Below are 23,034 nucleotides of genomic sequence, written 5' to 3'. Positions count from 1 at the left end.
TGGTGTGTGGATTCGGAGGTAAGAAGTCCCATGTCCTGCTCTCACTTCCTGAGAAGGATTGGCCCCGAGTCCTTCCTTTTTGACGTGTGCTTAGACAGCACAAAAAACGACAATAGTCAATTTTAAAATATACTCCAAAAACTTGCAGCGTTCTCTCTTTGGATCACTCAGGCTGAGGCAGTGATTTCTCCCCAGCTAACTTGTAAACCTTGCTCCCATCCTGACTGCCAGCCTCTCTTTCCTCTTGGCTGCAGCCCATGGCAAACATCTGCCACGTGAGAGGGCCCTGGCAGGGGCAGCTAGCCCTGTGGTGAGGAGGCCGCAGGTGCCGAGTGGAGGGCTTCAAGCATGCTGTTCGTGCACGGCTGTGCGAGGCGCTAAATTAAAAGTTTGACTTGGAACAAACCGCAGGCCTGCAGCTTTGCTGCTCGAAGCATCTAATTTCCTCTCCCAGGCCGACTTATTCCGCCGCACGAGCTGCTCTCCCTTTGGTGTCTTTGTTTGGTGAACACTGGGGTCGGAGCTCCAAGATCACACGGTGTGCATCCTATTACCGTAATTAAACCCCGCATAACCCCCGGGTGCTTCGGCGCCGTGCGTGCCAAACCTGGCACTCGGGCTGCGCCGCCATGTTGTCCCCTCACAAAGGAGGCCTGTTTGGGAACGGGCGTAACGTGTGCCGAGGAGAACACGTGTCTCTGCCCCGAAGAAGGCCGCTTTTAGTTGGATATGTTGGGTGGGGTGGGTGAATGTCTAGGGGCTGGCGCGGATGTGCTGTCGAGGTCCACGTACTCTGGCCCGCCCTGGGGGGCGCACCACAGACCTGTGGCTGGGGCGTGTGTGCTCAGTGCTTCCATCCTGGCACCGGGCGCAGGCCGAACTTTCCCTCTCTACAGAGGCGCCGAGCAGCCTTTCCACGCCACCTGCCTCTCTCGCGAGTCCTGTTTGTTTTGTGTTGAAAGGCGTGGCGTGTCTGGCAGAGGTAGGTGACTGGGACAAAAGGCAGCCGCTTGCATGCAGAACGCCAACCTCACGAACAACTTAATGTATTCAGTGCTGGGCTGCGTTGTGCTACAAAAAACGGGTGTTTCTTACACTTTAACTAAGTGGCACGAATTTCATCAACGCCCGTGAGGCTGAAAGTCTGACTCTGCTGCGCTGCAGTTAGATGCAACGTCTGAAACGGGTTCTGCAACTTCACAACTATTTCAGAAATTGCAGCTCGTCTTCAAAGTCCTTGAAATATTTGAGTGTTGGGTGTGCTAGTAAACAAACCGAGCCGGGCAGATTTTCTCTGTTTTTGTTTTTTAAGTGTCCCTTGCAGCCTGCATTCTTATCAGCCTGCCAGCCGGGTTAGTTCTGTTGCTCTTTGCTGTGCATTTGTTTCGCCTGTTTTTCATGTATTGTAAAAAGGTGTTTTTCTTGACTTGAACTATTCTGTTCTCCCCTTGTCATGTGAACTCGCGAGGGGGCCTCTTTGATTTCTCCTGTGGTGGAATGTCTTTCTTCGGGGGTCACCCAGGTGGGCTCGGATTTCACCTTCAGGGTTCATGGGGAGAAGAGCAAAGCCTGTTTTCTGACAGTAGAGAAATGATGGGAAAGACGAGAAAAACAACCTTTACATAAAGATGCCCCAGGCTAGTGACCGGTTTGCCCAGGGCGACCCCCTGCCTGCTGTCCGTGTCTGGGGTGGTGCAAAGTAGGGCTGCACGTTCCTCGTCATGATTTTATTCTTCCACTGGGAACGACAGAAATGTGTGGTATGGCGCTTTTATGGCTGTTTTCAGCCGAATAAAGTTCTTCTAATCTGATCTAATGGGTTGTGTGTGTCGGTGCTTTTCAACATTTCAGCATCCTGCTATTGATGTGGCCTGGCACGTGTTCATGTAATGTAATCGACACAATTACTTCGGGGGATTCGAACTTTTCAGTAAATGTTTGTTCGAATTTGGAAGCAAGTATTTTAGATTCTTCTTTCTGCACATGGGCGCAGTGCTCTTTGCATAGAATTATACAGCAACCGTGTCACACACATAAAATGTAACGAGGTCTTCTGGGGAAAAGTGTAGGGAAGGAAATGCATTGGGTTTAAAGGCGGTGTGTGTGTGTGCGGGGGGGGGGGGAGGGGGGGCAGGCGGGGGTGTTATCACTTTATGCCCCACCTCTCCGATGCGCCTCTCTCGGAGTCCCGGTCCAAGTGACAGTTACTGTCTGTTTTGCGATTGGTTAGTGTGAATTTACCAGTGCTTTATTTGTGCTGCTGGAGCTCAGCGGAACTCTTTTTAGTGGAGTGGCAGTTATTTTTCCACAACAGTCTATGATCTAGTGTCTGTGAGAAAATCAGTAAACTGGGGGACTGAAGGAGGAAGAGAGACAGAAAAACAGTGACAAAGAGAAAAGGCGGATAAAAACAGAAGTGCAGGAGTGGAATAAATGGCCAGGGAGTTTTTGTTGGATGAAAGAGGCATGAGGTGGTATCTAGATGAGGCAGTCTTGGGGTCCCATCACCCTGCTATTCTTAGTGCCCGCCTCTAGCTTCTGAGCGAAACCTTAGGTCTTCGCACTTATTATTCACAAACGAAGCCCTAGATTTTACCATACCTTTCACGATGGTCACTTGTGATTGCTTAGTGTGATTTTTACCATACTGTTAGTATTGGTCACTTGTGATTGCTTGGTGTGAGTTTTACCATGCCATTCGCACTGGTCACTTGTGATTGGTTAAAGTAATTTTACCATGCTGTTTGTGTTGGTCACTTGTGATTGGTTGGTGGGATTTTACCATATCGTTTGTGTTGGTCACTTGTGATTGGTTGGTGGGATTTTACCATACCGTTTGTGTTGGTCACTTGTGATTGGTTGGTGGGATTTTACCATACCGTTTGTGTTGGTCACTTGTGATTGGTTGGTGGGATTTTACCATATCGTTTGTGTTGGTCACTTGTGATTGGTTGGTGGGATTTTACCATACCGTTTGTGTTGGTCACTTGTGATTGGTTGGTGGGATTTTACCATACCGTTTGTGTTGGTCACTTGTGATTGGTTGGTGGCATGAATGTGAATGTTTTGCCATTGTGCAACATTCCGTCCATCATCTTGTGTGTTTTGCTGTTCACCCTATGTGGGAAGGGTATGCCCAGACGTGGGTCCTGTGCTCACTAAGCCACTGGAGTCAAGCTATCCTGGCTGAAGACGGCTAATAGCCAGAAACCGGTCCTAGGATGCTTGATTCCGGTCCAGGGAAGACATGGCTTGGCAGTTCGGGCTGGACTGTTCCCATGAAACAGAGTCAAAACTGATTTGCATATGGCCATGTCTGAACTGGGGTGGCTTGGTGAGCAAAATAATGATGGATTAAGCCCAGATCTGTGACTGGGGATGATGTTTTGCCATTGTGCAACATTCCGTCCATCATCTTGTGTGTTTTGCTGTGAACCCTTGATAGCCACTGTACTACAATATCCGAGCTGTATCTTTGAAATATCTAGCCACACTGACCATATCAGAGCAGTATCTTTGAAATATCTAGCCACACTGACAATATCAGAGCTATCTTTGAAATGTCTAGCCACGCTGACAATATCAGAGCAGTATCTTTAAAATATCTCGCCACGCTGATAATATCAGAGCAGTATCTTTGAAATATCTAGCCACGCTGACAATATCTAGCCACACTGACCATATCAGAGCAGTATCTTTGAAATATCTAGTCACGCTGGCAATATCAGGGCAGTATATTTGAAATATCTAGCCAAGCTGACCATATCAGAGCCATATTTTTGAAATATCTAGGTACGCTGACAATATCAGAGCAGTATCTTTGAAATATCTAGCCAAGCTGACAATATCAGAGCAGCATCTTTGAAATATCTAGCCAAGCTGACAATATCAGAGCAGCATCTTTGAAATATCTAGCCAAGCTGACCATATCAGAGCCATATTTTTGAAATATCTAGGTACGCTGACAATATCAGAGCAGTATCTTTGAAATATCTAGCCAAGCTGACAATATCAGAGCAGTATCTTTGAAATATCTAGCCAAGCTGACAATATCAGAGCAGCATCTTTGAAATATCTAGCCAAGCTGACCATATCAGAGCCATATTTTTGAAATATCTAGGTACGCTGACAATATCAGAGCAGTATCTTTGAAATATCTAGCCAAGCTGACAATATCAGAGCAGCATCTTTGAAATATCTAGCCATGCTGAAAATATCAGAGCAGTATCTTTGAAATATCTAGCCACGCTGACAATATCAGAGCAGTAATTTTTAAATTTCTAGCCACCATAACAATATCAGAGCAGCATCTTAGAAAGATCTAGCCACGCTGACAATATCAGAGCAGCATCTTTGAAATATCTAGCCATGCTGAAAATATCAGAGCAGTATCTTTGAAATATCTAGCCACGCTGACAATATCAGAGCAGTAATTTTTAAATTTCTAGCCACCATAACAATATCAGAGCAGCGTCTTAGAAAGATCTAGCCACGCTGAAAATATCAGAGCAGCATCTTTGAAATATCTAACAACTGACAACCAGAGCTTTATATTTGAACTATTTAACCACTGACACCTAAAGCTGTATGTTTTAGCCTTCACTAACCTCTGACAACTGGAGTTGTGCAGGGCTCGAGTCGGGGGGGGGGGGGGGGGGGTACACGCGGGTGGACGGCATCCCCCTACTCTTTTCACAGGGTGGACGCCGTCCCCCCTGCCAAGAAGCTGGGCCCCACAGAAATAAGCTGAACGTGCCCCAGTGTAATTATCAGACAGCAGGACACGTTTAGCACGTGATGTCATGAGGTCATTTACATATTGTCAGTCCCCCCACTTCTTTTTATAGGACTTATGCCCTGGAGTTGTGTCTTTGTAAGACTTGCATGTTTGAATCCTTGCCAGCCACTATATCCTAGCTGAATCATTGAACTACCTAGATACTGCCAACTGCACCGCCTGTGTTAGAGCCTTCATTAACCAGTGATCGATCTCTGCACCCCGGCAACCATGTAAAACCAGAGCTGTATTTTTGAGTGCTCACTGGCCATTGGCAACCAGAGATATGTCTGAATTATCAAACAACTGACAACCGGAACTGTATTTCTGAGCCCTTGATAAAAACTGCCAACCAGCGCTGTATCTTTGAACTTTCTAACCGTAGCTCACTAAAGCTGTATTTTTGAGCCACCGATAGTCATGGTACCTTAGCTGTATCTTTTTAATATGTAGCCACGGACACCTGGAGCTCTGTGTTGGAGTCCTCACTGACAGTCAGAGCTGTAACTTAGACCCTGTGGTAACCTCCAGCAGGGGCGGCTCTAGGCTCATGGCGGCCCTGGGCAGTGAGCGTAGGTAGGTAGCCCCGGAAGAGTGGTTCCGGGCGGAGCGCGGAGGCCAGTGAAGAGGAGGGGGGGGGGTGTCAGGGTGTTTGGAAGTGGAACAGAGCCGGAGGCTGCCAAATCCCTGCCAGGGGCCGCCACGCAAATATGTATCCATCCTCAGAGGATTATTATACTAAGGATATATATTGGCGTGGTGGCCCCTGGGGTTTGGCGGCCCTACAGCTTGCACATGCCTAAGGCCGCCCCTGCCTCCAGCAACTAGAGCTGTATCACTAAGCCCATGATAACTAACGCCAACAATGAGAGCTGCTGCCATGGACCTACGATTACCACTGAGAACCTGGACAGAAAAAATAAAGGAGGCCCCCTTGCTATATCGGTCTGGGACCAGGGGAAGTACAAAAAGAAAACAGGCAGTGTCCCACACAAACAACCGGACTCCCTAAGTAGTTCAACCAATTTAGAGCGAGTAATTGCAAGTTATATAACAAAACCCTTACTATTTAGCAACATAGAAACAAGGGAGGTGAACTATGCTAGTGTTGACAGTGTTAAATTCATTTATACAAAAAGCTTTTTTCAACGAGTCAAGAACTATTTTCAAGAGTTTGTTTAAAACAGTGTACACGTATTTTATTTCATTTCGTACAGTTGTATAAACAATTATAATCTTATTGGTACATTAAAATCATGAATTCCATAGAAAATGATCATTGAATAATACACACAAATACTAAAAAAAAATTTACACAAAAAATATCCTAGACAACTGGTGCTATTTCACTGAGCCTCGGTAACCACTGCTAACCAGGTAAAGGAGGTGGGCCATTCTAATCCCTGTTGCATTAATAGATGTAGTGAACAGCGCCAATTCCAGTGGAATGCCAGCAGAGCTTGAAAACAGTAGAAGTTAAGACAGAGTAAAATCCACACCACCACCATGTCTCAAAACTCACACAATCACACAGTTCCGGAGTACCAAATAGGCAAAGTAGATTTGATCTTGAAAGAAAATTACAATCCAGCTTTATTAAATCGTGTTTCCAAAATCTATCTATACTACTATTATAAAGGGAGAACAGAAACCTTTTGGCAAGGTAAACTCGGGAACCACAGCGCCAATCCACACACCCAATACATTGTTGTAATCCTCAGGGTGTGTAGATGGTCATAGGCTGCATAAAATAAAAATAAAACTTAAATAAAAAAATTAAACTTTAAAAACAAAGTAGTCCCCTAAAAGTAGCGCCGGCCGCAACGTAGCGCTGGCCTCTAGCGATGTCTGCAACGTGCGTGATGACGACGGGCGGGGAGGAGCGGTGACGAGCAGCGAGGAGTGGCGGCGAAGTCCGGAGCAAGGGGAAGAGCGGCGGCTCAGGTAAGGCAAAGGCGAGGCGGGAGGCGGCCGGGAGGCGGGAGGCGGTCTGGGCAATGTCGGGGCGGGCGTGTTAGGCAAAGTCAAAGGCGAGGCGGGATGCGGGAGGCGGTCTGGGAAGGTTACATGAAGAAACGGAAACGTTGGGTATTTTGAATTACCACTGCAATATTTCAGGCGGGAGGCGGGCGGGAGGCGGTCTGGGAAGGTTACGGGAAGAAACAGAAACGTTGGGTATTTTGAATTACCACAGCAATATTTCACTGAATATATTGCCTTCTCATGTGTAAGCCTACGGTCTCATGTGTAAGCCTACGTGTAGAAATAAACAGTATGTAAGTGCTGGGGGCAGCATTTCCGGATTGCGGCAGCGATGCCTGGGGCAGAAGGGGGCTGGGGGCAACATTTCAGGCTTGGGTGCACTCCCGCCCCGAAATGCTGCCCCCAGCCCCCTTCTGCCCCAGGCAACGCTGGGGCGGGCTGCTAGTACTAATATAATAAAGAGAGAGCCCAAACCTTTGAGGCGGGTAATCGCAGGAACCACAGCACCAATCACAACACTCAATAAAGCGTTGGAAAGGGCAGTTGCAGCAGAAGGACATAGGCTATACAGACGCCCACCATATACATTTAAAAGGTAAAGGAACCGTGCCAGCAAAGTAGTCCCTTGTGGGCGTGTCTGCGTATTGCTGTGGGCGTGTGCTCGGGGGCCTGACAAACGCTGGGGTTGTGTGGTACGTTCCGCCATTCATGCCATGTCTCGTATCGTGTGCTAATCCCACCCTGCTCCCTTTAAATACCCCTGCACCCCATAATCATAACCCACCCTTACTCCTTAAAATACCCCAACGCCCTTAAACACTAACCCATCTTAACCCTATAAATATACCCTGTACCCCAAAACCCAAACCTATCCCTAAACCCTAAAAATATCCCTGTACCCCAAACCTCGCCCCGAACCCTAAAAATACCCCTGCACCCCAAACCTAGCCCTGAGCCTTATAAATAACCCTGTACCCCAAAACCCAAACCTAGCCCTGAACCCTTAAAATACCCCTGTACCCCAACACCCAAACCTACCCCTGAACCCTAAAATACCCCTGTACCCCAAAACCCAAACCTAGCCCTGAACCCTAAAAATAACCCTCTACCCCAAAACCCAAACCTACCCCGGAACCCTAAAATATCCCTGTACCCCAAAACCCAAACCTAGCCCTGAACCCTTAAAATTCCCCTGTACCCCAAAACCCATACCTATCCCTAAACCCTAAAACTACCCCTATACCCCATAAGCCAAAACTATATCTGAACCCTTAAAATACCCAAACACCCCAAAACATATACCCCTATACCTACCTTATCCAAACATTAAAAAAACAAACATGCTTTTACCATTCATGCATTTACAACGAATTTCGTTGTAAATGTATGCGTGGTAAAAGCATATAAAATGTAATGCCATGCATTATAATGGCATTGCGGAGTCATGGTACTTTCATAATGAAAGTATGCAGAGTGATGGTATGCGGAAATAAAGTTGCGGAATAATGGGTGTTTACCCTCCCCCGGTAAATACATTGGTGGCACGGCGGCCCACATCTCCAGCAACATACTCATAATTTGTCACCACCCATTTGAAAAATGCACAGGTCTCCCTCATTGATGGCCAGCACCGACATACACTTTTAGACACACCTCCCGCCACAAGTTATAGAATTGCGAACTTTAGAGCTGGGGAGCTACGTTCGAATCTCGGCATCAGCTCAACATCCTGTGATTCCAGGCAAATCGCTTTGTCTCCCCGTGCCTACCACAAATGAATGTGTTCTTCTGTAATGTAAATTGTGCTCATCCCATGTTGTCAAGTTTGCGCTATATAATATTGCAAGGAAAAATAAAGTAGGGAAACTCGAGTTCACACACTACTGAACGCGCACTCTTAAGTGCATCAGCAGTGCACTGTGAATCGGAGCGTTTCACAGGCCTGTCACAGATAAGAAATGCTATCTAAACGAAATCCTACAAAACAATATACTACTGGCCGGCAGCAATTCATACCCGGACAACGTCGGGACGGGCTGCTAGTGTAGAATAAAATGAATCAACTCAAAGAAACGAAAACTTTACATAAAAGATTCCACAGAGAAAATACTGTATTAATGTAATGTACCCAGTAACAACTTCAAATAGGTAAACCAGAGACATCAGATTCACATAAGTTTATCTCTTAAAAGCTCATCTTCTGGCAGCTGTCCGTTTGTAAAAAAAAAAAATCCAGCGCTTACTAGGTTCGTGTGATGTAATTGGTTTATAAAAATTGTTGGTTAGTAAAATTAAAAACTTATTAAAAGATAATTTGCGGAGGGGGGGGGGGGGAGTTTGAATGTTCGACTGCCTAGGGGTCTTCACAGACTTTAATCCGGCACTGCACAATCTCTATGGCTGAAGGTGTTCTTGAAGCAGCCCCCCCTTAACCGTTTACCCCTCCCTCTGACTAGCTCCATGTCAAACTGGAGTCTGCTGCGTCAGACGTAAGACGTCCCCGACGAGGTAGCCTAGTGGTTGAGCGGTTCAAAATCATACCGTCATTTGTAACGTGATCTCATGCTCCAGAAACGTGCCCTGTGCACCAACAAAGGCACCTTAGTTTCCCGCGGTCAAAAGGTGGTTTCAAGTGTAAATATTTTCCGCGGCCTTTTTTCAGACTCCCGGACTTCAACAGGGCTTGTTTGTGTGAATGAGAAGATGGCCGCGGATGGGGCGCCTGCTTTTGAAAAAAGTTACAGCTCGGGGTTTGTGTGCTGGTGTTTTTTATCTTTTTTCTTCGTAAAGTAAGCTTCTTTGTGAAAGGGTAACTTGTCAACAATCTGATTCCATGATTCATTGACTGTGCCTATAGTGATTCATGGTAGCACAGTATTGTTAATGCTGTTCGTCTGTCTCATTCCATAACTGTTCCTTACAGTTCTGCGTTTGAGAATACAGACTTAAGTGCTCTGCAGTGATTTTAAGTTTCTCATTTATGACCAGGGCTTAAATGGAAATATAGAAGTGCCGGTACTCCTTGTCTCAGAGTACCTGTTGCTGCTGAGGAGTGCCGGTCCACCTCCTCATTAAAAGTATTGTAGTGGAGCTGAGAAGTGCTGGTACTATCCCTTCTAAATCAAAGAAGTGCAGGTACTGAGTACTCGATAGTACCTGCCCATTTAAAGCACTGTCATGACCCCCAGGCCCCACTCATTAAGTCTTACATTGTGCTTTTGTGTAGCGCCGCACTTGCTGTTTCGTAATCCTTTGATGCTGTAGTGTTGTCGGTTGAAGTTGGCTCTCTAGGCCTTGTGTTTTTTTGCTCTGAAGGAGGTTTGCTGTGCATTTATTAAATTATTAGATATGCTGCCAGCTGTTTGGCAGCAAGTTGGTGTGTCAACCTGTGTGTTGGCAGAAAGTGACAATGGAGATTGTTCCAGAGGCGTGGAAGGAAAAGAGGTTTGTGACTTTTCTTCAAACTCAAGTTGTTGTCTGCGGGTCACGTGGCTGTGCGCAGATACTCTTTTTGTCTATCTTGTGGTCTGGTCCGTAAAATTTAAAGTTTTCGTGTAGCAAAGACCACCCGCTACTGTATCCTTTTGGGTGGGATTCTGGAGTCCCGATCGAAGTACATCCTAGGCTTTCTTGCATTTCGACTAATAGTCACTGGCTACTTACTGAAAGAGTGCCAAGTCTACCAACAAAATCCTGATCTTCTCGGACCCTCCTCCGTGTGCTTACTTAAAGCAGTTAAGACTAAAGTGTACCATGTTTCTGTGTTCCCTGAAACCTGGTTGAACTCAGTCTTAAAAAATGATTAGCCTAAAATCACAAAATTTTGTTCAAATGGAAAAACTGGAATTAGAACACAGAATTAGGTTTTCCAAAATCTGTTGCAAACGTTTCGTTCTTTTCTTCGTAACCCCCCTTTCTTCCTTTACTTCCTCCTCCTTTATTTTTCCCCTTTCCTTATATTTTTTCCCTTCTAGGTATGTTCCTGTTGAATAATATATGTTCATTTATGTAGGTGTGTGCTTGAAATATAGATGCACATTTATGTTTTTCATTACACCATCATTTATAATTTAGCTTTTGCTTGAAACGTTCATGTTTTTCTTTATTGCTCTGAATTGTCCTTTCTCTGTATTTTTAAATAATGAATAAAGCTTCATAGAAATTGATTCTTGCACATCATTTTCAAAGAATGAGTAGTGTTTCACAGAATGTAAGTAAGCAAATGGTAGAAGGCTTTTCCTGGTAATTGTTCCTTCATTCTTTGAAGATCTCAAAGCCTATTTTTTTTTTTTACTCCCCTTTCTCCTTGGCTGCCTTCCTGTCTGTCCCGTTTACCTGCCAGTCTCCCCATCATTCTGGCTGTCTTTCCTGTCTCTGTATTGTGTATTTCTAACACTCCCTGGAAGTTGATAGAGGAGTAGAATAAAGGAAGATGGACTGTGCCAATTTCTTTCTTTAATAGTTGCTTGGGGTGTGACGGGGGGGGGGGGGTCACTTCTAAAGTTGAAAACAGATTCTAGCCCCTCTCCTTCCTATGTAGCTGATGTTGACTACATCTGTTCTCTCCCCAGGACACAATGATGCTGTTGGCACTCTCACCGTAGCCCAGGCTACAGCCATTCACTGATCACAGGGTTCCCTTCATTCCCTCCAAAGATGGCCGATTCAGTCATGCAAGAGCCCAGCGCTGCAACGAATGAGCTCTGCAAGGAATGCGGACAGTCACACCCTTCGCAGGAGAGCCATATTTATAACTTCCAGGATGAAGTGGACGACGAGCTCACCTGCCAGATCTGCCTCCAGCCTCTACTGCAACCCATGGACACTCCCTGTGGACACACCTACTGCTTCAAGTGCCTGGAGAACTTTATGAAGGAGCAGGATTTCTGCCCCATGGACCGTAAAAAACTGAGCTTCCAGCACTGTAGGAAGTCCAGCCTTCTTGTGCGGAACTTGTTGGACAAGCTGATAGTGGACTGCCCTTTCCAGAAGGATTGCCAGCAGAGCATGCAGAGGTGTGAGCTGCATGCTCACCTACAACACAGGTATCCACACCTTTTCATATATTTTTTGAGTTATAGCTTATATAAACTTGTATTATTTTCCTGGAATGGAAGCTCTCGCGCTTAGTTGATTGTGGCTGTTCTCTGGGGTGCTGTTCAACTTCTTTTCAGGTTCTTGAATGGAGATCATGGGGTTTCTTTAATGTTTTGGGACTGTTTTGACAGATTCAACCCTGACATTTTCTACTTCAAATAATATACATTAATCTGGACGGAAGTCCTGTGTATGATGGTATAAGGTTATTTCTCACGTAGCGTGGTCCTGCTCCAGTTATTCATCATTAATGTCATTGCTACATGAAGTATCAATTCTATTCATAATAATGACAATTAGGCAACTAACTGGAGTAGTGGCTCAAGGTTGGGAAAGGCTGGAAGGAGAGGCCATTTTTAAGATAGAAACGTTATGTTACACCTCAGCTGAGAGCTGCGCAGAGAGTCTAGCAATCAGTTAGGATTTCTGATGAAAAGTAGCTAGAGATTACATTTTCTTGCAGAAGAGTTTTTTTAAAGGTATTTCTAGAATCAAGAAAGATTTGCGTGCAAGCTTCCCTGGGGTAGACAGGAGGCAATTTGATTGATTTTGTGTAGCCATAAAACTATCTCGCACCAATTGGTTTGATTTCAGATTGGTTTACTTCTCTGTAATCTAGTTCAATGATTCTTAACCTTCTGACTTCTGTGGACCCCCACTTAATCATTTCTGAAATTTAGGGGACCCCCTGAGTCATTATTGGCACCCAAAAGAATTTTGATGATTTGAGCCATAAAACAATATATAAACATTTGGAAACCAGCATTCCTCAAACAAATACACAAATACTGAACTATTTTGTTTAATTCACAAACAAAAAAATATATATATATTTTATCCTAACTTGGAGGTTGGAGGTTTCCTAAACCCAATTGAGGTCATCCATCGCTCTAACTATATTCTGTTTGATGCACTTGCACTGCCCCCACAAATCAATCTGCGAATACCAGATGGATTATTCGCGTCCAATTTCAACTTCCTTCATATTCACAAAACATTTTAAAACTTCAATTTTTACGTTTAGCTTCCTTATTAAGGATGATGTTATTAATCTGTTAATTATTTTTAATTTTCTATTTTCTGAGCAGTAGTTGTACCAGACCCACCCCCTCCCCCCACACCACAAGGGGTCATCGGACCTCCGGTTACAAATTGCTGATCTAGTGCTACCAGAGATTAAGCTTTTCTAAAATGTGTAGACGTAACATAAGTTACAAATAGATAAAGCAAACACAAATTTATTAGTTAATGGAGTCTAAAATGTTTTAAAATTCTTATGAAATAACATGAGAGAGGGAAGCAAGCCTAGATCCAAAGGAAGTTTATTCAATTCTCTTGCTATGGAAACAGAAAAAGCTCAGTCTCCAAAGGAAACAGTCATGACCTTGGTAATGTGTAGGAGATACAGGCCAGCTGAGAACAAAGAGCTCTGAGCATCCGAAATTAAAGTCGGTAAACAAGAGGCAAGACCATGAATGGTGTGATGGACAATAGCCAGAGGCAGAAATCATTATCTTTCTCATGGGCATCCAGTGCAACGGGAAACCAGGTGTGTGAGAGTTGATCATGACGGCAGTCCCGCCTGTAAGTCGTGCAACAGCATTCTATACCTGTTGGAATGTTCTTAAGAGCTTCTCCAGAGGCCGGAGTAGCTTGAGTTGACATAATCTAGTCTGTATCCCACTAATCCAAGAACAGCATGGATCGAATAGTCTGAAGTAACACCAGGCAAAATATTCCTAATTTGTTTAATCTGCTTAAACAGCTGCCCACCACTTAAAAGACCTGAGGCTCAAGGGAACGATCAGAGCCAGTGAAGATGGCCAAGTTGCGGAAAACCTTAGAGGGCAGTCGTGTCCACCCCATGATCTCTGTCTACCTGGCAGGGTTCCCCTTGTTGAAGGAATTCCTTCCTGGTAACAAGGAGCTTGGATTTAGATGGGTTTGTTTTAAAAAAGTTTACAGTTCTCAAGTGTCGTTTAGGTGTTAGGACATATGTGAGAAGATTGTGAACAGAAACCGTACTGGAGATGAAGACTGAAACATGGATGGTTTAGTTACCAACTGGGCGTCATTGTCAGAAGTGCACTAATTCTAGGGCTGTAAAGGTTGGTGCTGAAAAATTAGTTTTCTTCTGGGCCAATATAATGGGCGCAGGGCAGTGCTTAATTTGTAAAAAAAATTAAGTGCTAGGGCCCTTCCTGGAAGGACATTGCAGTCAGCACAATGCATTGCCCCTGCCAGCATTGCCAATGACTGTACCAACATAACACCTAACTACCACACTCCTACAAGTGTGACAATTCAGACTTTTTATTGTCACACAAAGCTACAGTAATGGCATGAGAGGCTGGTAATATTTCATTTCAATGCGATTTGGCTTAATAAACACTGTTCTGCTCATCTCAAAATTCAACAGACTGCGCCACCATGTGGTGGACTGTAACTAGAGCCGGTGCTGACCATTAATTGCCGGTGCCCAGCACCGGAAGCCACTGGCTCAAATTAATCACTAGGGTTACAGCAAGCCTTTGTGAAATGAAGGGCAAAGGTCAATGAGTTTCTCCAGTTTCCTGTTGAGGTATCACCACTTCCATTTCAGTAAAGACTGTTTAACTTGAGCAAGGTCCTGTTTGGAATCCTGTGTTCATTTCTATGAACTGTGATCCTTACTGAGCAGAAATGAGGCATAACTATACTAAGCTCGTGATTACTTTGTGTGCATGTGTCAAGATTTCACTAGAATTCAATCCAGTGACTCCAACGATAACCCTACTCCTTCCCTTCCAGTCAAATAAGATCGGTAATGAATTCTACAATCTAAAGTGACTGTAGAGGGGAATAAAAAGGGGGGGAGGTGGTAGAGAGAAAAGTAACACACCATAAGTGTCTCAACCTGCTGACCTGTGTAGCACAGCTGGCGGAAGGCGTGCAGCAAAGGCCACTGGTCTGCAATGGATTGACTGATAAGCCCTGTGATCCTATAAGACAAAGTACCATCAATCTAAATGTACAGCAGGTACATGTATAGAGGGTCGGAGTCTGATATAAACAATCGGAAAAATCTCAAAATGGCACTTATTTTCTCAGTGAAACTCCGACCCTCTATACATGTACCTGTTTTAATTGACCTAGGTCAAGGAGTTCTCAGGGTCTACCCCGTTGTAACTCACTACTAAATGTACAGCAGAGTACAATGTCTTGTGAGTAACATTGTAATGACCTCCCAGTTGATGGTAGTGTAGAGGCTGTGACTAGCCCCTGTACCACCGGGATACAGCCCAGGAATCAAATACGAAGGTCTGCTTCCAATACTCCATGCTCCATGCTTCCAATACTCCATGCTCCATGCTCCAGGATCTTGGATGCGTTTGTGTTTGAAGCAAAGCTCACTATATGTGGAGAAAAAGATTTAAGTTGAACTGTGCTAACCCCCTGAGGGAGCCAAAGGTGAGCAACAAATTGTAGTGAACACGAATGGTGCAAACTAAGCAACCGGAGTAGAGACCCCCATCAACCGCTGTAGCCAGGCAAATTGCAGTCTTGCGATTGGTGCTTGAATCCTCCATGGCCTTGCTGACCTGGAAGTATCCAGAACCTTCTGACTACTTCCTTCCAGATTGTTCCACCTCCTTCTAGAATGTTCAGGCTATGTAAAGTTCTGGCTCTTTGCACTTTGCCCTGGAAGTTCTGATCTTTGTTACCCTATGACTCCACCCTCCTTCGCCTCTCCAACTGCCACAGGTGCCTTCTGACACAGTCTCAGAGGTTGGATCCTAGCAAGTTTGCATCGTGAAGTCTGACAATATGACAGGATTTCTCCAGCACTGGACACGATTCCAAAGAGCACTAATTCCAGTATTCCTGACAGCATGTCAGTCCACCCACATCATTTCTTTGCTCTCTCAATGGCTGGTGTTTCCACTTTTGACTTGGACACATTTGTTCATGGCCTGCAACATTGCTAAACATTTCCAAACTATTAAGCTAAGAAAACAAGTATGTTTTGTGTCCGAGTAAATCACAAAATCAGCTTGCTCTGTATCTCTTTGGAGATCAGAAGAGAGACTCCAAAATCTTGATGTAGATGATGATCTAAAGGGATGACGTTAGGGATGTGACACTTTGTCCATACCCGTTAGCATTTTTCTGTGCATGATGTTCTCTGACGTGGGCATGAAGCATAAGGACTAGCGATCAAATAAAGATTGCTATGGTAGGAAAGCCTCAGATTTGCAGACTATTCTGGTAGTGATGACAAGTTGGCGGGTGTCCTCTTTGAGTTCTTAAATCTTTTAGAATAAATCCTTTAGAAGTTGTTTCTGGTCATTCCAGCATTGGAAAGACAGTGTGTTGTTTTCAGGATTGTTAGCCTGGAAAATATGGTGAAGGCAATTGGGTAGTTTTCCTTCAGTATCATTCCTTGAATGCATCAGTGGAGATCGGGTCACAATAAAGGTTCACAATCCAGGAAAGTTTTTATCAGTAGGTTTGTGTGAACCTGCTTTGCATGTATTCATAAATAAATCCATAACTGCATTTACTAGGCAGGTCGTTTAGACTGGAATAATTGTGTTTCCAGAGAAGTCAAAATTCCTGTTTAGTAGTACATAGAAGTAGGATTTTTTTTTCAGTTTGTTAATTTTTTCCACTTTTCTGTGGCTGGTTGGGCTTACCTTCTCATTCATCAAAGCAAGATGAGGAGATATGACAGCCATGTCTGAAAGTGCAGCCTTTTCTGAATAAGTAGTAATGCACTACTGGGTAGCGGAAGGTCTGGGAATGGAGGTGTTTGGCCTGTGAATCCGCTGAGAGGCAGCACCTTCCCCCGTTAAGCTCCCAGTTTTCCTAAGAGCCTGCCGTTAAGCTAGAAGGCAGTGTCTGGTGGAGCAAGGGTGCAGCCCACCAGAAAACCAGCATACTAGAGGTACACAACCCCGGCAGCCACAGAATGCTCCCGGAGTAGGGGTACAATAGTTGTTATAGCTCTTAAGGGGAGCATTATGATCGGCTGGCCAACTCCCAATGTCCCACCCAGAGTGCTAATAGAACTTAATCAGTAAATCATGACCGTCATCAGTTCTGAGGCCCTAGTCAGGCAAATTGTTGGATTAGAGTCTCACCTTCCATTGTACAAATCTATAAGGCTCAACTGTGTGCAGTTTCTTTGTGACAATTGTTTACAGAGTTATTATCCTGACTCAAACCTGTTTAAGTCCCCACCCTTGGTGCCGAAACCAGAATATATAGCTTTGAGCAACTTCTTTCAACCGACCTCCTAGACTCCATTACAAGTACTTAAGCCGCCCACATCTCCTTTCCAGTTGATTAAGTTCTCGACTAATATGACGCAATAACCTCTGTTACTTCATCCAAGAAGTCCACCACTAGCCCCGTGCATTATTCACTTTATAGAATCCCAGTGTCAGAGCAAGTTGTGAAAATTAACGAAAATGTGATTGAGTTAAGCAAGGCGCAGGACATGAAAGAAGAAATAGAAGCCGAATGAAGATTGCGAGCGAGAACAGAGTAATGGTTTAACACCTTGGCTGCTAGGCGTTTTCCCCCTCCTGTGCTGGAAATTGCCATTTTAGTGGCACCATGACGAGCTCAGCTCGTCATCAGCACACAACACCCGTGGGTGATGACGAGCTTAGCTCGTCATCAGCATCGAAAGGGTTAAGGAAGAAAAGAAGGTCCAAAACCAGGACTTCACGTGAAAATGTTGCACAGACATCTGAAGGGAGTATGAGAGTGAACTGGGTTGGATTGCCTTGTGAAAAGAAAACACCATCCAAAACCCGCCTTCAAAAGCTCACCTTTGACTGCAGGTGGAGCTCAGGATTAGATTTGAAGCTTTCTCCCTGCATCCTTCACAACGCCCACATTAGATCTATCTGTAGAAGTCACTTCGGCTTTATCTTTTCTAAACATCAACCTGGAGTCTCTGACCAGTAACAAAGCAGCAGTCAGTCTGCCCATTGAAATTCAGGAGGTACTGCCACGGAGGCAGTAGGCTCGCCCATCTTACAGCACTTTCAAGAAAACTGTAAGGGCATTTTCCAACCACCTGTTCATCAAAATGCCTGGAAACATGATTTTGCCTGAACTATCACCGCTGGACCGGTGGCAGCTGGCATCTATGGGGAGTGGTGGTATCGACAAATGAGTGGGTGGGTGGTGGGTAAAAATAATAAACACTAACCTGCAATGTCATGTCCTTTAGGCTAGTCCTGTCCGGTATACTCATTTTTACATACATTGTCCCATCCACATAACAGTGACGGTTCTGAAACAGGTGACCTTTTACCTAGGAGCTTGCTCCTGTCTCTTCGACTCCAGGCACTTTATCATGATACCTGTACCTGACGTACATAAACATGTCCTCAGGCACGGTACTATTATTATGAATAAGGAACACCACTTTTTTTCATCCTTGCCCAACAGCTCTCTGTATACGATCCATTTGTTTGGAAAAACATTTGATTGTTTTCAAAACATATCGATTCTAGAAGAAACCCTGGAGTGACCACTAGTTTATAAGACCCTTATTCCTCCCTCTAAATTGGAGGAGAATTCCTTCCAAGCTGACACAGGGTCCTGCATGCTGAATCTTCGTCATGCAGTTGTCTGACATTCCTTGCAGGGTGTCATCCTCGATGCAGAGACTAAGTCTTTTGGTCTCTACCATCAGGTAAGGGGATTGTTCTTCCCTAGGGGATTCTTGGCTACATACACGACTCTGACCGCTTCCCTACTGCATGCCTTCCTCCTGCAGCGCAAGCCCTTGAAGTGCCTTAACCAATCCTGGCGCTGCTCTCCTCTTGTGATCGGAGGGAGCAGCCTTCCTCGCCGCTCCCAAGAACACTGGAGCCCTGCACTTACTCTAACCCAGCTTTCTTAAAACCGCTCAGAGGTTTCGAAGTTTCGAAGTGGACGTAGCAAAAGAGACGTGCACTTTAAAAAATGCAGAGCAGCCCAACCTCCTCCCTGCTGATGTCACACAGCAGCTGCCCCGCAGCGCGGACGGGGTCATATTGAAAAATAAAATGGTAATAAAGTTGATTTATTAACATTTTATTTTTCTATTCTGGGGCATTTTAACCAGAGGGGCGATGCTCCTCGGCTCAACCGGAGGAGACGCCCTTGTTCAGGACTGAGAGGATTAGTACAGCAGTACAGGAACCCGAACTCTACATTCTGGACCCACTCTAATTGCACACGACCCATGGGCTATTCCTTCCCCCCCCCCCCCCCTCCCCCAAAAACATGCCCGCCCCCCACCAGTAGGTTCTCATCCAGGGCCCACTATACCCCTACCCATAGTTACAGGTAGTTGTTGCTGTTCACTCATCTGGTCTTCATGCCCTGTGGCACTTGACACAGATTGTGCCCTTAACTCCTGTATCTTTACCCATTTAGTGTCACTAACCCAATATAGTGAGGCATCTTGCGACATCCTCCTAAGTGGGCACTGGCACCATGTTTGGCAGTACACGGCATACACGAAATTGACAAATATTTAAATAAAATGTTTCAATGAGCTTGACGTTCTTTTGCGTCACATCACCTTTTTGTTGCTAGTTTTGGCCACAATGCTGACACTTGTCAGAGTGCACCAGGCAAGTGATGACTCTGCCCTTGTGATGTACCAGGTGTCCTTGTGGGAACTGTCAGAAAAGCCACAGAGCAGGAAACTGCTGCACCACTGTTAATTGAGGACACACCCATGCCAAGGAAAGACAGGAAGCAGCGGCAGCCTTACAGTTCAACGCTTTGCGGTAATCTCGTTTTTTAGTGAAGCCAAATTTTCTGATGAGCCACATGTGCTTATTCTGTTTTCTTAAGATTCCTCCTTGTTCAAGAGGTACTGAATGATGGGATGCAAATAACACTGCCGAGCAGGTGTTTGTAGGTCCCTCCCATAATTCACCTGCGTCCTTCCACTGTTTGATGTGGGCAGGCCGCACCCTGCAACCAGATCACAGGCTTTTTTTTACATTGAATAAATAAACCTGGATTGATAGCTGTGCAATTTCGGTTGTAGTGACGGATTATTTAAAAAAAAACTGATTCACTATATTTTTAGATAAATCCAGAGAAACTCGTGCTTACCTGTCGCAGTTGAACAGTAACATGTAACAGGAGCGAAGTGTGTGAGTGTGGAAGGTACTAATGAACATACCTGTAACTGGAGCTGAGTGTGAGCGTGGAAGGCACTAACTGGAGCAGGTGCTGTGAGTGTGTGGAAGGCACTGATGAACATACCTATAACTGGAGCTGTGATTGTGTGTGATTGTGGAAGGCACTAATGTGCAGAAGTGTAAGTGGAGCTGAGAGTGAGCGTGGAAGGCACTATTGAACATACCTGTAACTGGAGCTGTGAGTGTGTAGAAGGCACTAATGAACATGCCTGAAACTGGAGCTGAGAGTGGAAGGCACCAATGAATATAAGTGAAACTGGAGGTGTGAGTGTGAGCGTGGAAGGCACTAATGAGCTTAAGTGTACCTGGAGCTGCTAGTGTGAGCAATGAGGGCACTAATGATCATACCTGAAACTGGAGCTGGGGGTGTGAGCGTGGAGGTCACTAATAAACCTACCAGAAGCTGGAGCTGTGAGTGTGAGCGTGGAAGGATTAATGAACATACCTGAAACTGGAGCGGAGTGTGAATGGCACTAATTAACATAAGTGCACCTGGAGCCGTGAGCTTGGAAGACACTAATGAACATACCCATAAGCGGAGCTGTGAGTGTGGAGTGCACTAATGAACATACCTGTAACTGGAGCTGCGAGTGTGAGCTTGGAAGGCATTAATGAACATACCTATAACTGGAGCGGAGTGTGAATGGCACTAATGAACATAAGTTTTTATCTGGATCTGTGAGCTTTGAAGGCACTAACGAACATAAGTGTACCTGAGCTGAGGTTGTGTGCGTGGAGGGCACTAATGAACATACCTGAACCTGAAACTGGAGCTGCGAGTGTGAGCCTGGAAGGCACTAATGAATATAAGTGTACCTGGAGCTGTGAGTGTGAGCGTGGAAGGCACTAATGAACATACCTGAAACTGGAGCTGAGAGTTTGAGCGTGGAAGGCACTAATGAACATACCTGAAACTGGAGCTGAGAGTTTGAGCGTGGAAGGCACTAATGAACATACCTGAAACTGGAGCTGAGAGTTTGAGCGTGGAAGGCACTAATGAATATAAGTGTACCTGGAGCTGTGAGTGTGAGCGTGGAAGGCACTAATGAACATACCTGAAACTGGAGCTGAGAGTTTGAGCGTGGAAGGCACTAATGAATATAAGTGTACCTGGAGCTGTGAGTGTGAGCGTGGAAGGCACTAATGAACATACCTGAAACTGGAGCTGAGAGTTTGAGCGTGGAAGGCACTAATGAATATAAGTGTACCTGGAGCTGTGAGTGTGAGCGTGGAAGGCACTAATGAACATGTGTAACTGGAGCTGAGTGTGTGAGCGTGGAGGGCACTAATGAATATAAGTGTACCTGGAGCTGTGAGTGTGAGCGTGGAAGGCACTAATGAACATGTGTAACTGGAGCTGAGTGTGTGAGCGTGGAGGGCACTAATGAATATAAGTGTACCTGGAGCTGTGAGTGTGAGCGTGGAAGGCACTAATGAACATGTGTAACTGGAGCTGAGTGTGTGAGCGTGGAGGGCACTAATGAATATAAGTGTACCTGGAGCTGAGAGTTTGAGCGTGGAAGGCACTAATGAATATAAGTGTACCTGGAGCTGTGAGTGTGAGCGTGGAGGGCACTAATGAACATACCTGAAACTGGAGCTGAGAGTTTGAGCGTGGAAGGCACTAATGAATATAAGTGTACCTGGAGCTGTGAGTGTGAGCGTGGAAGGCACTAATGAACATGTGTAACTGGAGCTGAGTGTGTGAGCGTGGAGGGCACTAATGAACATGTGTAACTAGAGCTGAGTGTGTGAGCGTGGAAGGCACTAATGAACATGTGTAACTGGAGCGGAGTGTGTGAGCGTGGAGGGCACTAATGAACAGAAGTGCAACTACAGCTGTGAGCGTGGACCCCACAGCTTAGGAATGGGAGGGAACGCTCAGTGTGGTAGAAGTAGTTGGCAGTACACCAGGTATTTGATTTTTCTTTTCTTCTGTAAGTCAGAGAGGGTCGTGTAAGGTGAAGGGTGGTGGGGATGGGAAGCAGGGCACCAGATATTAAACATTTGGGCAGTGAGTGAAGGCAGGCTGATGTCGAGATGGATGGGGGCGGCTGGCAGGTCTCCAGGAATAACTTTTAATGTTTACATGGCATGGGGTAGAGTGGCCAAGGGAGCTGAGGGTGGGTTGTGCAGGTCTCTCCTATGGCTGTGTTGCTCATCTGGGCATGTGAATAGTGTGTGGCGGCCAAAGGTAACCTACATTTTATAGATGGGGCAACAGTGAATAACCAGGTGTTCTGAGTGACTCCAAATAAGTAACAAGAGCAAAGTTATCAGTAAGCTATTGAGCAACGTGGTGCAAACATCCCAGTGTCTCAGTTATCCATATAAAGTTCTATATATTTTAGCTCGTTAATGCCAGCGCTTTCTATGTGCACAGTCGCCTGCATAGAAGACACGTTTCCGTGCATTTCTTGAACAGGCCTCTTCATGTTGTGTCTGTGGGGGAATCCCAGAGAATTCTAAATTAGCATATTACCATAAATCGTAAGACGTCTTTTTTCACGTCAGCTTAGCTGCGCTTATGAATGCAATGTGGAATAACATATAAATATCACATTGGGGTGGTCGCCACTGGGTCGTTTCACTTAGGCCTGCTGTTCCATAGGAAAATCGTTTTTTATGTTGCTAATAACTCTGGCGCAGTCTAACAACCTCCTCCAAACCTTTCAGAAAGTTGCTACTCTTGGACTAGTTTGAGCATGGAAAGTTTCGAGGTGATCTGTCAAGTGGGGGCCGAGGAAAAATAAAGGGGTCCCAAAATGCAAAATCCCTATGCATTTTCCATAGACTTCTTTTGACATGGCTACAGCAAAAACAGCTGAATGGAATTACAACGGATTTGGGAGTAATCTAGGTCTGGATTTGCAGATTATAGTTTTTGTGATTTAGTGTAAATCCGTTCAGTAGTTTTGAGAAATTGGAGTCGAAATCTAATTGCATATCTGGACGGTTGGGCCTGAAAGAGTC

General features: G+C 45.2%; 1 protein-coding gene across 2 annotated transcripts in view; it reads left to right on the top strand.

Moving 5' to 3' along the window:
- The window catches only part of LOC147718470 (ligand of Numb protein X 2-like), a 177,704-nt gene that overhangs the window by 45,633 nt on the left and 109,037 nt on the right, over positions 1-23,034 (top strand). The window contains exons 1-2 of one of the 2 annotated variants that reach the window (XM_086918394.1): positions 887-982; positions 11,332-11,805. In XM_086918394.1, the coding sequence (XP_086774520.1) occupies positions 11,417-11,805 (389 nt within the window). In that variant the 5' untranslated portion in view covers positions 887-982; positions 11,332-11,416. Of the gene's footprint in view, positions 1-886; positions 983-11,331; positions 11,806-23,034 lie in introns of those variants that run through there. The other variant, XM_086918393.1, reaches the window with a different exon arrangement.

The sequence above is a fragment of the Lissotriton vulgaris genome, chromosome 4_1, assembly GCF_964263255.1.
Source record: "Lissotriton vulgaris chromosome 4_1, aLisVul1.2, whole genome shotgun sequence".
Lineage (NCBI taxonomy): Eukaryota > Metazoa > Chordata > Amphibia > Caudata > Salamandridae > Lissotriton > Lissotriton vulgaris.
This window is presented reverse-complemented; position numbering and strand designations above follow the sequence as displayed.